Source organism: Lagenorhynchus albirostris, chromosome 2, assembly GCF_949774975.1.
Source record: "Lagenorhynchus albirostris chromosome 2, mLagAlb1.1, whole genome shotgun sequence".
Taxonomy (NCBI): Eukaryota; Metazoa; Chordata; class Mammalia; order Artiodactyla; family Delphinidae; genus Lagenorhynchus; species Lagenorhynchus albirostris.
This window is the reverse complement of record NC_083096.1, coordinates 177,238,459-177,253,354: the sequence shown is the minus strand read 5'-3', so window position 1 is coordinate 177,253,354 and position 14,896 is coordinate 177,238,459. Positions and strand designations below refer to the sequence as shown.

The following is a 14,896-nucleotide window of genomic DNA, read 5'->3' as shown; positions in this document are numbered from 1 at the left end:
TTCTTCGTAGTAATACTTTTGCTATCCACTGACCCTTCACTCTGCTGCTTGCCTATAAACCCCCACTTACCCTTGGGGTTCTCCGACTTGGGCTTGATCTCTCCCTTCCCTATTGTGGAACCCCTGCCCCAGTAGTCTTGAATAAGTTTTCCTTACCATTTTAGCAAGTGTCAGAATCATTTTTTCTTCAACATGAATTAGTTCATTTATCCTCACAAGGATCCTCTGAGGTCCGCAACTGTCTCCACTTTCACCGGAGAAGGAGGGAGGAGAGAGGGTGCCCTCTGGGATGAGACACAGCTGTTGCCGCATCTGCAGTTTGTACCTGGACGTTCTCCCAAGTTCTCCCATCAGCCCACTTGCAGGAACTTCAACTCGGCGAGATATTGTGCCCTTTGCGACGCAAATCTGAATGTTCTCCAGCGGTGCCGGGAACTACCTGGGCAGTTGCGGGACTAAGGCGCTAGCAGCCGGACGCCGTCGCCTAGCAACCGGGCAACAGTCACGTGACCCAACCCACGTGCCCATCCCCCCCGGGGGGTGGAGCCGGGGCCGCGGGCGGGGCGGAGCCGGGCAAGTTTGTTTCCCGAGTTCGTAGACCAGGAGCCCCCGCGGTCGTCGCGCAGGTTCCCTCCAGCTTGGTCGAGATGGAGCTGCCCGCCGTGAACCTGAAGGTGGCAATAGGCGGGGCGGGGCGGGGGTGGCCCAGCCGCTGGGGTTGGCGGGCTGGCGGGCTGGCGGGCGGGCGCGGGGCGGGTCTCCCCGAGCGTGCTGGGCGTTTGCGCTTTTAAAGTAGGAATTTAGAGGTGAGAGGACCGAGCGTTTGGGGAAAGAGGGGTGGTAGGGAGAAAGAGAACGTACAGAGTCCGGCTGGGAAGGAGGTGGGTGGATAGACCGTAGCAAGGAGAGGGATACAGAAGGCCAGCAGGAAAGACCGAGAGGAAACTGGAGGAGGGAAGGGAGGGAAGAGGCCCCCTCTTTCCGGAGTCAGACCGGACCAGCTGGGAGCGCCGGGCCCCTGAGGCTCGCTTTGGCCTGCGCGCCCAGAATTCCCCTGGGGAAAGAGGAAGGCGCGGGGGGGGGTGCCCACCGAGAGCCCGAGGGGGACTTAGAGGCGGCCCACCTCCCCTTCACCGAGAGAGGGGCTAAACCTTTCACCTGCACCCCCGACACCAACCTGGTAGCCTCCTTTGTTGGCAGACGGAGCTGTGATCCCGGACGAGTGGTTTTTCAGAGTTTATAAATTCAACGTCTTTATTTCGTAAGCAGCACAGACACCAATAGAAGTTACTTAAAAGCAGAGAACGCCAACTTTGCGCATTTAGGGAAACACTGGAGCTTCCTGGGGTGTCTTCATTTCCTGAGCCGTGTCCTCAGCTGTCAGGATGCCAGCGGCTGTTCTTTTTTTTCCTCCCCACCCCACCAGCCCAGTGCTTCTTGGCTCTGTTTGCCACTGAGAGGCTGAAGCCTTTAACTTTGGTCAGGAACGTGTGAACCTTGGACCAAACCTGCCATTTTGGGTCTCAGTGCAGTTTCCTTCGAGCCTGTAGTATCCAGGAATGCCCTTTTACTCACGCATGACAAAGAATTTAGCACCCGTGGTGTCTGGTATTGAAGGAATCTAAGAGATAGATGACTGCAGCACAATACATTATCCATATTTGGATTATTAGACACCGTCTGTGCTGTGACTTCATATGGGAAGACGTCCCTTGATACTTTCCTTAATACTTGCTTCAGTAAACCTCCCCGAAGCTTTCAGTCAACGGCTAGGGGGAGAGATGGCTGGAACAAGGGAATGGACTTGGATTGAAGGTTTAGCTGGGAAGAAATTTACATGAGGGCAACTAAGGTTTGTTGGTGTCGATACTCTGTTCCAGCCTGTGTGGGGTTAATGTTGACCGCCTTTTCTCTAATTAGAGATTTGCCTAAAATAATTGCTAAGAGGGAATGAAATGAGGGACAGAACCACAGGAATTGAGAGGGGAGAGAGCCCGCATTTGGGGGGCATCTGTGGGGTGCCAGGTTATTTATTTAATTACATCAGCCTTCTGAGATTTTGACAGATGAGCAAACTTCAGCTCAGACCAGGTAAGTAACTTGCCAAGGTCCCACAGAGATTTAGTGGCAGAGTCAGGGTTTGAATCCATCAGGGTCAGACTTCAAAGCTGTGTCCTTTCCTGGCCACCAATTAGTTAGGACTGACTTCTGCCTTGACATTTTCTGTCCACGGGGAGGGCTTAGTCTGTTTGGGGCTTTTTTTGGAGCAACTTCATGGGTGGGACAGGCCACACACGACCCCAGGTGTGAGCTGTGCTGGCTTTGGGTGCCCGGAATGAAATGTCTGGTCCTTCCCTTGACTTGGGAAATAACACATCATATCTCAGAGGGTCTTAACTGATACCAATCAGAGACAACTAAGTGCTGGGAGGGCCTGAGCAGCTAGGGTTGCTAGGTAACATACAGGACATCCAGTTGAGTTTGAATTTCATATCAACAATAAATAATTTTTTAGTATGAGTATATCCCAGGCAATGTTTGGGACATTCTAGCAAATTATTCATTATCTGAAATTGAAAACTAACTGGGTGCTCTGTGTTTTTGCTGTTAAACCTGGCCACCCTGTGGAGAGAGCTGTTGGTGCTTGTTCACCGCCGTCTGAGTGGGGTGTTCTGAGACCAGAGCCCCTTGGGAGCGGGGGCAATGCACCCCTGTGGCCCTGCACTACCCCCTCCCTTATTTCACACATTCCTTGGGCATTGGCTCAATGCCTGCTCGTGCCCAGCCCAGCTGGAGTGGGCAGTGGTGCCAGGTGAGCAGAAGCAAGTGCCCCAGGCCCTCTGGGCAGTCGCTAACCCAGCCCCACCCGTGAGGCAAGTCCTGAGCTGGAGGAATGTCACTGTGACAAGTTTCAAAGGCACTAGGCTTGGGTTCGTGAGGTCTTGGGAGAAAGGCCCTTCGGAGGAGGGTGCAGGGGTTAGTGTAGCATGAGGGTTAAGAACTCTGGAAGCTGACTGTGTAGTAGTAATGAGGATGGCCACGTCTGGGGGGCTGACTACCTGGCAGGCATTGCATTGAATGTTTCGCACATCCCTCCACCTCTGTGAAACATTATAGTCCCACTTTATAGAAGAGCAAGCAGCAGTTCTGAGAGCTCAGGTGACCGGCCCAAGGTCACACAGCTCTAAGTCACAGAGCTGGGGTCCAATCCACATACTTGGCTGCAATGCCCACACCATTAACCACTGCCCATCTCTGCCTCTGCTCTCCAGCAGCCCTGAGTGCTGTCCCCTAGCCTCAGCCCTCGGGGGTCCTCGGGGATCTTGCTGCCTCATGCAACAGGCCACCGAGTGTTTGCACAGGACCAGGAAAATATGTTCTGGGTGTTTTTGTTTTTGTTTGTTTATGGTTTTTTTTGGTCGTGCCGTGCGGTTTGTGGGATCTTAGTTCCCTTACCAGGGATGGAACCCGCGCCCTCGGCAGTGAAAGTGCGGAGTCCTAACCACTGGACCGCCAGGGAATTCCCTCCATACAGATTAATATAGAGAATATATTTTTCCTGGGAATTCCCTGGCAGTCCAGTGGTTAGGACCCAGTGCTTTCACTGCCCAGGGCACAGGTTCAATCCTGCAAGCTGAAAAAATACAAAACTGTATGGTGACCTCAGGTCTGTCTACCACGCTTCTGGGAAGTCCCACCCCCACCCCCGTGGGCCCTCTAGTGGCAAACGAAGGGTCTAAGTCCTGGTCCGCAGGACCCTGCGGTTTCCCCCTTAGCCTTCTCTTCTCAAGGTCAAACCTCCTCATTTCCATCCACCCTTCCCTTGCTCTTCCAGCACAGTGGATAGAGCACAGGCTTTGGGGCCAGAGAGATTTCTGTCCAAAGCCAGACTCTGCTGCTTACTAGCTGTGTGACCTGGAGCAGATTTCTAAACCTCTCTGAGTATCAGTTTCCTCACCATAAAAAGAGCATAAAATTAGACCCTACCTTCTAGGGTGATAAGGGGAGGATCTAGTGGTCCAGGAGGTGGTGTAGCATCACTTTTTTTTTTTTTTTTTTTTTTTTTGCGGTACGCGGGCCTCTCACTGTTGCGGCCTCTCCCGTTGCGGAGCACAGGCTCCGGACGCGCAGGCTCAGCGGCCATGGCTCACGGGCCCAGCCGCTCCACGGCATGTGGGATCTTCCCGGACCGGGGCACGAACCCGTGTCCCCTGCATCGGCAGGCGGACTCTCAACCACTGTGCCACCAGGGAAGCCCCTTCATCACATTTTTATTAGCAGGAAAACTCAGACCAGATAGACCTGAGATTAGCATCTGGGCTCTCTTGTTTATAAGCATTACCGTTTGGGCCAATTTACTTAATCTCTCACAGCTTCAGTTTCTTCATAAGTAAAACAGGATTAAAACTCTACGCCAGACGGTTGTAAGGATGACATGGGCCAAGTGTTCAGGGTAGTGTAGACACGTGACAGGCAGATCTTCCTCAGTAGCAGGGGTTGATGTGGTTGACGCTGTTTCTGGATGTCTGTTCCATACAGTACTTACGGTTAGTAAGTAGGTACATCCAGTGACCGTCAGATGCCTGTCTCTGCGGTGGAAAGGGCGGGGCAGCCCCCCTGGGCCGAGTCTATAGGAAGAGTCCAGGAGCTCAAGTCTGTTTCCTCTTGCCCAGTCAGAAGGGTCAGGCTGCCCAGGCACATTCTCAGGCCCCTCCCTCCCTCATTCTCTATGGCAGTACCAGGGAATCCCCAGTATCCCCTTGGTTACCAGAAACCTCCCCCAGAGTCAGCAGACAGTTCTTCTGTGCTGAGATGAGGGCTGTCAGGAAGGGCAGAGCCAGTTTGGCTGGGTTTCTTTTTCTTTTCTTTATTTTTACTGGCATATAGTTGATTTACAGTGTTGTGTCAGTTTCAGGTGTACAGCAAAGTGAATCAGTTATACATACACATATAGCCACTCTTTTTTAGAATCTTGGCTGGGTTTCTTGTTGGAGTTTTCCTGCACATTAGACCCCTCTGGGCCTGGGTGGGTGTGCCCTCCCATTACAAAGGTGGGGAAACTGAGGCAGAGGAGACTTAGTCTTTGTGGGTTTCTTTTCCCAGGGCTGAAGAGAAGTGATCCACTGATGCTATGTTTCCTAAATATTTAGAAAACAAAAGTGATGTCACACCGAGGGGATGTGTGTCTGCTAAAGGTCTGCAGGATTTCCAGAGTATACTCTGTTCTGCCCAAAAGAGAGGGCCTAGTTTTGGACCTTAGCAGGTGCTCACTCCATATTACAAGCTTTTCTGGCTCCAGGAAAAACTTTATCCCACAGGTTAAACAGAATGGTTTCCCCACAGGCTTCCCTGGGTCTCAGCCTTTCCTCTCACCACGATAAAGCTGGGCTCTGCAGGCCAAGAGCACCCCTTTATTAAAGACCTGCAGTGTGCACAGTCTAGAGGTGGGAACCAGAGCACTTGGAAATGAAGACCGTTTCTGAAATAGAAGTCAAGGGAGGGCTGGATTTGGTGTTGATTTTCCAGAGTGGCGACGTGAGCTGCCTCCCCTGTGGCTCTTTCCTTGGTGTCTTGTCTTAGTTAAAAACCCGACACCAGGACCACCGTGGCTGGCCACGTGTCATGGCCTCTGACAGGTCCCTTCCCCTCTGTGGGCAGGGTTTCCTGTTAGACAGAGGGGGACAGTGTTTTGCTCTTAAGATAAAGATCAGAATTTCGCCCCACACCCTCCAGGCCCAGCCCTGCCCCACCCCCAGCTTCCTGTCCCTCCTCTCCACTCTCCTCTTCCACTCCAGCCACACTGGCTTCTTTTCCGTTTCCAGAATGTTCCATGCTCCCTTCTGCCACAGAGCCTTTGCAGGTGCTGTCCCTTCTGCTTGAAATGCTCTTCTTTCCCCTCTGCCCCTGGTTAACCCCTGCTCACCCCCTTCGTCCCTCAGAGAAGCCTCCTAAGCGCCTCTCCCTTGACGCAGGGTGAGGTTCCTTCTCCTTTGCTGTAACTTCCTTCACAGCAGGCTGTCTCATTGGAAATCCACACTCCTAAGGTGATGGCCTGGTTCACAGTTTCCCGCCCACCCTAGGTGTCAGGTCTGGGAGGGGAGCCCAGTGTTGCATCTGCCTCGCTCGCCTTTGAATCCCCAGGGTGGAGGCCAAGCAGGTGCCAGCGATGCCGGCTTAAACTGTACGTGTTTCAGAAACGTAGCGCTGTGTGATCCCTCCCCTTCAGCCCCTGGGAAGAGAAACCCTCAGAAGATTAGGCCTCCTCTGCCTCAGTTTCCCCATCTTTGTAACGGGAGGGCACATCTGCCCAGGCCCTGGGTCGGACAACACCTGGCTAAGTCAGGTTTGAAACGTGGCTCAGCTGTGCGACCTGGGGCAAGTTACTTACCTCTGAGCCTCAGTTTTCTCAACTGTAAAATGGGGAAAATTGTACCTCAGAGGATTGTAAGGATGAAATGCGTTCCTATGCACAAAAATCTCAGAATGCTGCCTGACGCGTGGGAGGCACTCGGTCATAAACGAGGGAAGGTGATGGCAAAGATTCCTTCCAGAGCTAGCCTGCTGTCATGTAGACTCAACTTTTTCGGAGTCTCAAGACCTGTGTAAGGCCAGGTGCATTGGGCCTTACAGAATCGATCTAGTCCTCTGTAGCCGGAAGAGGGTTCTTCGGGCGCTGTGGACCGTACTCTGGGCTTTGTTCACTTCACTGAGCACTGGGGGTGAAGGTGGGGTATCCCGGGCGTCTGCCCCAGATGTCACCTGCCCCCCATGTGGAAAACGTCTGCGTCTGTCTCAAGCCCAAATAGCTCCTCTCCGCTGAAGGCCGTGCCTCCGGCGTGAAGGCGAGGAGCCCTGGTTCTGGAGTCATAGTTACAGTTTCATTTGAGTTTTGCCATCAGTGGAATCACGATCAACTTAATTTACCTCTGAGCCTAGTTTTCTTGACTGTAAAATGGGAATGATTCTAGTATCTGCTCCAGAGGCTGTTGTGAGGCCCAGAGAAGGTCACGTGGGGCGCTGGGCCCAGGGCCTGGCACATCGCAGGCGTGCCATAAATAGTAACCCTTCTAGAAACGCAGCCAGAGCCCCTTGCACCAGACCAGAAACCACTGCACCAGACCAGAAACCACTGCAGTCCTGGCCGTGCGCCCTTGCTCTCTGGGCCCAGCATGCCGTCCCCGCCCCCGGCTCTTGGCTTCCCCTTCCCAACTTGACTGCTCAGTGCCGGGAGCAAACCCCCTCAAGGGCCCCCACCGACCACGAGGCCCCACTGAAGCTCCCGACTTGGGGCTCTTGGCCTCCCGCAGCCTCAGCGCCCCCCCCTCCTCAGGGCTCCTGCGTCCCTGCCTGTGCTTCCGGGTGTCCACTTTGGGACACCCCGCTCTCCCTGTCCTTTGCCTGGCTGGTCCCTGCGTCCCCTTTAGCACCAGCTCCGAGTTCCCTGCTTCTTTGGAAGCTCTAGCTGGCAGCTGCCCTGTCCTCCCTGTAGCATCTGTTCCTTCCTTCTTTACTTGCTTTGCAATCAGGGCCCTTTGGATTACCAGGAATAGAGACCAGCTCCAGTAAAGAGGGCTGTCTTTGAAGGACATATGGGGCAACAAAAAGGGTGGGATAGCGCAGAACTCTAGAAAAAAGCCAGGGGGATTTCTTTTCTTAACAAATCATAGCGTGTTACCTTCCTGCAGAAAAGCCCTCGGTGCACTTGGGCTGAAATCCATGCTCCTTGCGGAGGCCCTCAAGACCCACCTCTCCCCTCTGGTCTTCTGCCACCGGGCTGCTCTCCCATTCCCTGGACGCACCCGGCATCCCCCCGTCCCCACACGGCACCCCAGCTCCAGTGTCCTAAGAAATCAGCCTCATTTGAGCTCCCCCCCACCCCAGTTTCCCACTGAGGCTCCTCTGATTCCAGAGCAGATTCCCAGGTTCCCCAAAGGAGCCTCCCGCCTTTGGAAGCAGGAAGGGCTGTAGGTGTCAGCTGCCCCGAGGGAGTGGGGAGGGCGACGTGGCAGCGTCGCCTGGCCTGTGCTCTTCCTCCTTCTCTACCTTCTCTTCTGTCACTGTTGGTGGTGTTTCATTTCAACAGACATTGCTGAAGCCCTCTTAGGGGCTAGGCGGGGGCTTCCGGTGTTTTCTGGCTCCATAAGCTTTCTTGCCCACCCCCCTGCCGCCATGGTGGTCACATTCACAGATCTCCTCTCCACCCACTCCCTCTTCTTTGTGTGTCACAGGCGATCCTCCTGGTTCACTGGCTGCTGGCGATCTGGTGAGTGACTCTCTGAGTGTCCTGTTCTATGTCCACCTGTCTCCCGGGATCTGGGTCCACGTGTCTCCTTGGGGTCTTGTCCATGTGTGTCCTGGGTCTGCATCCATGTGTCCCACGGGCCTTGTCCACGTCTCCCAGCCCGTTCCAAGACTAAATAGCACCTTTGTCAAGAACATCACCAGCAAGCTCCCCACGTTCCAAGGATGTCAGAGGGGCAGGCAGTACCCAGAGGCCTTTGCCATCACTGCCCTAGGAGCTTCGAGCCCTCATCCTCAGGGAGGCAACAGCCCAGGGCAGTACCAACCGCTCAGCCTTCCTCCAGACACTGCCCGAGCCCTTTGGGCTTGTCACCCCTCTAGTTCTTCCCCGAGGCCTTCACATCTGGGGGGTCTGAGGTGCTGAAGCCTGGGGGCCGGTCTCTTATACAGTGCTGGGGTGGATGTCAGGTAGAGCTCTGTGTGTCTGTGACCTTGGGTGAGTCACTTAAACCCCCTAAGTCATTTTCTCCCCTTTAAAGTGAGAGCATTACTGACCCTCCCACTTGTCCTGTAAGGTCATCGGAAGGTGAAAGCGTAACTTCTGAAACTGTAAAACTGCTAACCTCCATTGAGGGTGTCCAGAGGCCAGCTGCCAGGCTGGGCGCCTTCTGGGGTTAGCTCAGCAGCTCAGCAAGTAGATGCCTGACACAGGGGTGAGGTCACTTGCTTAGGGGTGGACCCTCACTCTCTCTTCACACCCCCTGCCCAGAGACACAGGCTCAGGATTCAGACTGACCCTGTTCAGGTCCTGGATCTGCTATATTCCAGCCAGGTCACCTTGACCAAGTGACTCCACTTCTTGGGACCTTGGTTTCCATCTGTAAAATGGGTACAAGGAAGCACGCCACTCAGGAGCTGTGAGAGAGAAGCATGGCAATGCTCTGCTCACCGGACACTGCCCAGGCCTGCACAAGGGAGGCCCGAGGACCTCAGGATTGATTTTCATCATGACTGTCTGCTTTAGCTGTTGAGTTTCTGGGGAGACTTGTCTGCCAAACCAAGACTGGAGACCATTGAGCTCACGTGTGCGTTTTGCAGTTGTGGAAGTGCAGTGCACAGGTTAACGGGTGTGAATAATGGGAACAGTGATAATCATGGTTAATGACCTCGAGGAGCAGAGTCAAAATCCAGATTTCTCAGTCACGCTCCCCAAGATTTTGAGCTGGTGAGGCCTGCTTTCTCAGAACCAAAAAATGAGATTACTTATTCTGAGTAAGCCTCGTTGTGCCCTACACTTAAGTGCTTTGCACATGTCTTCTGTACGGTACACTTCAGGGAACGCCACTTAAATTTGTGAGGCACCCCACTGCGTGCTGCGGCCATCCAAGCTGAGCGAATACGGTGGATAAGAGCGCAGCCTCTTGAGCCAGACTGCCTGGGTTTAAATCCCAGCTCTGCCACTTAGCCACTGTGTGACCTTCAGCAAGTTACTTGACCTCTCTGTGCCTCTCTCGCCTCATCTGTAAAATGAGAATAGCAATAGTGCCTCCTTACTGGGGTTGTTAAGACAAATGCACATAAATGAGCGAATTTAAAGCACTTATAACTGTGCCAGGTACTAGTAAGGGCTCTGGGTTAACTATTATTTTCTTTGAGTTGACAAACAAGTAAACAGTTGAGTTAGTAGCAATACCCTACAAAATAAAAGAGGGTGGGCATTGTGTTAGAAAGCGGTGAGGTGGTACTTGAAATGGGGCAGTCAGAGAAGGAGTCTCGGAGTTAACAGTTGAGGTGAGGCTAAAATGACAAAAAGGGACCGAGTGTTCAGGGTAGAGGGGACAGCTAGGCAATGAATGGGTGGTATAGGCTGGGCTGTGTCACCAGATCCCACAGGGCCCCATAGGCCATGGTCAAGAATCTGAATTTTATTCCAAGAGAACTGTTGGAGAACTTTTAGCAGAGTGACGTCCCCTGATTTACCTAACTGGTTGCTGTTTATGAATGGCCAGGAGGGGGCAGGAGTGGAAGTACGGAGACCAGTGGGGAGAGGCTAGTAGGAGAGGATGGTGGTTTGGACCTGGAGGGACGTGGCCAGATTCCGGATCCGTTTGGGAGGCAGAGCGGTGGGATGTGCTGACATTTCTGGAGCACGGGGGCGTGGGGGGAAGGAACAAGGCCATGGACTGTGGCCTCTGCTCGTAGGGGCCCTGAGACCTGAGAGCCTTAGGAGGTGACCTGTGGGAGGGGTGGGCACCTGTGCGGCGGCCACCTCCTGACTTGACTCAGATGCCTCCTTCTCCCGCAGGGGCTGCATCCTGTTCCCGGGCGCCTACGCGTGGTCCAACTTCACCATCCTGGCTTTGGGCGTGTGGGCCGTCGCGCAGCGGGACTCCGTCGATGCCATAAGTATGGTGAGCTGGGGGAGAACTGGCTTGAGGGTGATCGTGGGCCCGGCTCCGTCTTCCCCTTCACTCGTCCAATCTCCTCTCCCTTCTTTTTTCCCCATTTTCCACTTTCTGCTAAGTAAGCCCACCCAGGCTACCAGCCCACGCGCACCTTCACTAGTCTGGCCTGCTTCCCTGCCTGCCTGGCTCAGAGAGCCCGGAGTCTGCTCATTTTTTCCCCAAGAGGGGCATGGCGTGGGCTCCCACCGGTGTCCCAGACTGGCCCTTCCCCGAGGGCAGTGGAGCACACGCCAGTAACCCACCTCTAGGGCCCTCCTAATAGGGAGGGATGTGGCCGGGAGGCCTGTGAAGAGGGAACTCCACCACCTTGTGAGGTCAGAGTGGACACCGTCTGGCTGAACTGTCCCACGGGGGAGCTTCCCGACACCCGCTCAGACCCAGATGGCTGTGAGCACCCGACCGGCCTCTCGGGATGGCTGAGAAGGGATTTCTCTGGTGGTGAAGATGGAGCAAGTGAATTCTGAGGGACCTTCCATCTCAGAGGCTCTGGACCCAAGTCTTGTACCTCGTCGTGGCCTCAGCATGAGAGGAGGTGGGGGAAGGTGCTCTGGCCCCACACCACTGCTCGCGGCCTCACAGCCCCCAGTCGGGCATCTCATCCACAGAGTCCTGCCTGCTGGCTTGATCTGTTGTCCAGCAAACCCCAAGGACACAGTAGGGCACAAGTGGAGCTTCCGGCCTGGTGTATATGGTGGGAGAGTGAGGGGGTGGGACGGGGGCAGCGGGCTCGTAAACCCGGATGACACGTGGTCACCCCTGGGCCCTGCGCCCGGCCTGTCTTGCAGTTTCTGGGTGGCTTGGTGGTCACCATCTTCCTGGACATCATCCACATCAGCATCTTCTACCCAAGGGCCAGCCTCTCGGACACAGAGCGCTTCAGCGCTGGCATGGCCATCGTCAGCGCACTCCTCAAGCCGGTCTCCTGCTGCTTCGTCTACCAAATGCACCGGGAGCGCGGGGGTGAGCACCTCCTGCACACTGGTGAGGCCAGCGCCTCCCGCCAGCTCCCCGACTCCCCTCTCGCTGGCCCGGGTGCTGGCACGCTGCCATCTCCCCACCTCTGCCTGGTCTCCACCTTGCCCGCCCCGGCCCCCGGCCCCAGGGAGCCAACCTTGCCCCCTGAGAGAAGGGCTCGAGGTGCAGGGCGGGGCTTGGCGTGGGCTCTGGGAGCCAGGCTGGACCGTGTGCAAGTTTCTGTCTCTGCTGCAGGAGCCCAGGGGTCCCCCTGGCCGCCCCCACCCGTTATGACCTTTCCCTGGCACCAGGCTACAGTGCCAGGTTCCCCTGTCAGCTCAGACATGGGTGCAGCTTTGGGCGTGATCCAGTGCCCCAGGCGGTTCTGGGCAGTCTGTGGCCCGAGGCTTGTAGGCACCTGCAGGGCCAGCTTCCCCTCTCAGCTCCCTCCAGCCCCATTGCTGGAACCCCCGTCTCCTGCCACATACGGGGTCCGGGTGGCCAAGGGAGGGGTGGTGCTGTGGCCTAGGCCGTGGGGGCCCCGGCCAAAGCCAGCCCTGAACTGCAGGTGCTTTCCCTTAGCCCAGACCTGCTGCCCGCTCCCACGGCCTCTCTGAGCTGTACCCCTTCTCGTGGTGACCCTTCCCATGCCCTCTCTGATGCACATTCTCACCTCCTTTCTCTCTCTCTGAGAGAAGTGGAGAGAGGTGTGGTCTTCCACCTTTCACTTCTGAGAAGAGAGGTCCAGAGTGGCCCGTGACCCGCTGGGAGAGCTGCTGGGCTAAGGGCCGGAATGGCCCGGGGCCGCCCACCCTGGGCAACCTCGGCACTGCCCAGGCCTGCCCGGGGGCGGGGAGGAGCCAGTGACGTTCCTCCATTAGACAGGTGAAGAAACTGAGGCCCAGGGCCCTTGGGGCCCGTTCAGGAGCTCAGGACAGTTGTGCAGAGCGCAGATGGGAGTGAGGGGTGTGGCACTGAGAGCCCCACCGCCTGCCTTGCACCCTCTGGGCTCTGCAGCTGTTCCAGCTCTGGGGCCTTCTGGAAACCGCCGCGCTGTATCCGCTCTGCCCGGGAGAGGGGCCGGAGAGGAGCCCGTGCGCCAGGGCTGGGCGTCCCTTGGCCAGATCCCTGAGCATGTGCTGCTCAGAGAACCACTGAGGCGTAATGGCTACGAGCCCTGTCCTTGGGGTCGTGCTGCTTAGGTCTGAACCCTGGTGTCCTCTGCTTCAAGCTTTATAATCTCAGGCGAGTCAGTTCATCTCTGTGACCCTCAGTTTCCTCATCTGTAAAGTGGGGACAATAAAAAACCTCTGTAGGGTTACAGGAGGATTGAATAAATAATATATGCTAAAGGCTTGATGCCTGGGGCTGCTGCCACTGTCACTCCTGGGTGCTGGGATGCCCAGCTCTGGCCTTTCTGGTCAAGGGGTAGGGGGATGTTGGTTTGGCCTTGTGGAATGTCCTAAGTCCTCACCCTTCATTTTTCTTTCCCCCCATCTCCCCCGCCCCCTAGCTTTCCTCGGACCTTCACAGGATCACAGTGCCTACCAGACGATTGACTCTCCAGAAGCCCCTGCCGACCTGGAGAGCAGGGCTCACGTCCCCCAAGGATACTGAAGCCAGCCCTGCTGCACCTGGCCCCAGCCTAGGGGCCAGTTTGACAAACTGTGGGGAGGGATGGGAGGAGGCTGCATCACCTTCTTGGTGCCTTGGATGTCATCCTCGGGGCGCTCCTGTCCCCCCACCTTTCTCAGAACTAATGTGGGATGTGCCTTCCGGTTCCCCATCTCAGGGGTTGCCTGAATCAAGTGCCCTGAGAGGCCAGGAGCCCCTGTGCACACCTGTCCCAAACTCCTCGAGGCCCCTCCTCCCTCCCAGGCATCCCACTGGTGCCAGGCTGGGAACTGTGGTCGCTTTTGTCACCTCCACCCTTAGCTGCTCCGTGCAGGCCCTGGGTCGAGCCGTGCCTGAGCCTGGCGGGGTAAGGCCTCTAAGAGCCAGTGATGCCCCTACCCCACGCCTCTCCCGAAGTTGGCCAAGCCCTCCCGCAGGAGCTCTGAGAGCTTCTGGTCACACTAAGCCCCAGGAGTGCAGGGGTGAGGACCCACGGCTTCTCACTGCCTAGTCACTTGGGGCCCAGGACCCCATCACTGGAGGCTGGTGGTGTCTGCAGCCTCAGAGGTCCGCCACAGCCTCAAGCTGCCCTTCTCAGAGCCATGGCATTAAAGTTCAGGGAATCCTCTAGCTGAGTGTGTTTTGAGCCACGTTTAATCTCCCGTCAGGGCTGGAGCCTGGACTTGCCATTCCTGGGAAGATTCCGGCGAATCCCCAGGGCACCAGGCCTTAGGTGCCCATTCTCTCGTGGCAGGAGGAAGCAGGGGCTCACGACCAGCTGGGCCTGCTCTGTGCTCAGCTCCAGCGCAGCCGAGGCCCCAGCAGAGGAGGGCACTGTTCATTGCGGCAAATGGGTGTCCATTTCTCCGAATTCAGATGGCTCAGGTATTGGTTTGAATCCTGCCCTGCCCCTGACTGTGTGCCCCTCAGACCCCCGTGTCTGCTGGAGGAGGGCTAATGCCTGCCCAGAGAGCGATGATGCAGCTGCAATGTACGGTGCCTGGCCCTCGGGAGGGCTCCCTGCGTGACGGCAAGGTTGTCGGCGGGGCTGCTCCTTGAGCCCATGATGATGTTGGGTGAGTGGGCCAGGGGCGGTCTGCTCCTGGCAGACCCTGTGTCTTGGCCTCAGAGCAGACGGGGACACCTGTCCAGGAGCTCCAAGGAGCCCATGGCCAGGGCCCCCTCCCCACTCCCACTGGGATGGCACTGACCACTGCACCCCAGGTGCCTGGGCTCTTGCAGGCCATCCCGGCTCGTCCCCGGCACAAAGAGGTCGAGGCCTGGTGCACAGTCCCCTCCTCCCATTCTTCTGTATCCGTCCATCCAAAGAAGCTGGGTGCCTGCCACATGCTGGGGCTACAGGGGTGAACTCAGGTCCTGCTCTCGGGGGGGAACAGGCATTAGGAGTCCTCTGTCAGGTGGCGAGAGCCCTGGAAGAAGGAACATGGGCCTCCGGGGAAGGGGCTCGTGCTCTGGGGCCAAGGGATGCTGGGTGGCTGAAGCTGTGGAAAACCGGGAACAGCCTCATAGTCAGACGGGGGCGGACAGATAAGCCGTGGTCCGTTCATTCTAAGGAATGCTGTTCAGCAGTTCAATGAATAAACCAGGCCTATTTCTATCAA

General features: G+C 56.3%; 1 protein-coding gene and 1 long non-coding RNA gene across 4 annotated transcripts in view; one reads left to right on the top strand and one right to left on the bottom strand.

Annotated features, from left to right (window-relative positions):
- LOC132515231 (uncharacterized) overlaps positions 1-1,379 on the bottom strand; it is a 14,689-nt gene extending 13,310 nt beyond the window's left edge. For 2 of the 3 annotated variants that reach the window (XR_009539089.1, XR_009539087.1), the window contains exon 1: positions 157-648. This is a non-coding gene — a long non-coding RNA (uncharacterized LOC132515231). Of the gene's footprint in view, positions 1-156; positions 649-1,177 lie in introns of those variants that run through there. The other variant, XR_009539088.1, reaches the window with a different exon arrangement.
- Positions 546-14,896, top strand: AGTRAP (angiotensin II receptor associated protein). The gene is made up of 5 exons (XM_060141422.1): positions 546-674; positions 8,229-8,263; positions 10,547-10,652; positions 11,492-11,666; positions 13,174-14,896. Exons 1-5 carry the CDS (start codon positions 648-650, stop codon positions 13,275-13,277), a joined length of 447 nt encoding a protein of 148 aa, XP_059997405.1. The 5' UTR covers positions 546-647; the 3' UTR covers positions 13,278-14,896.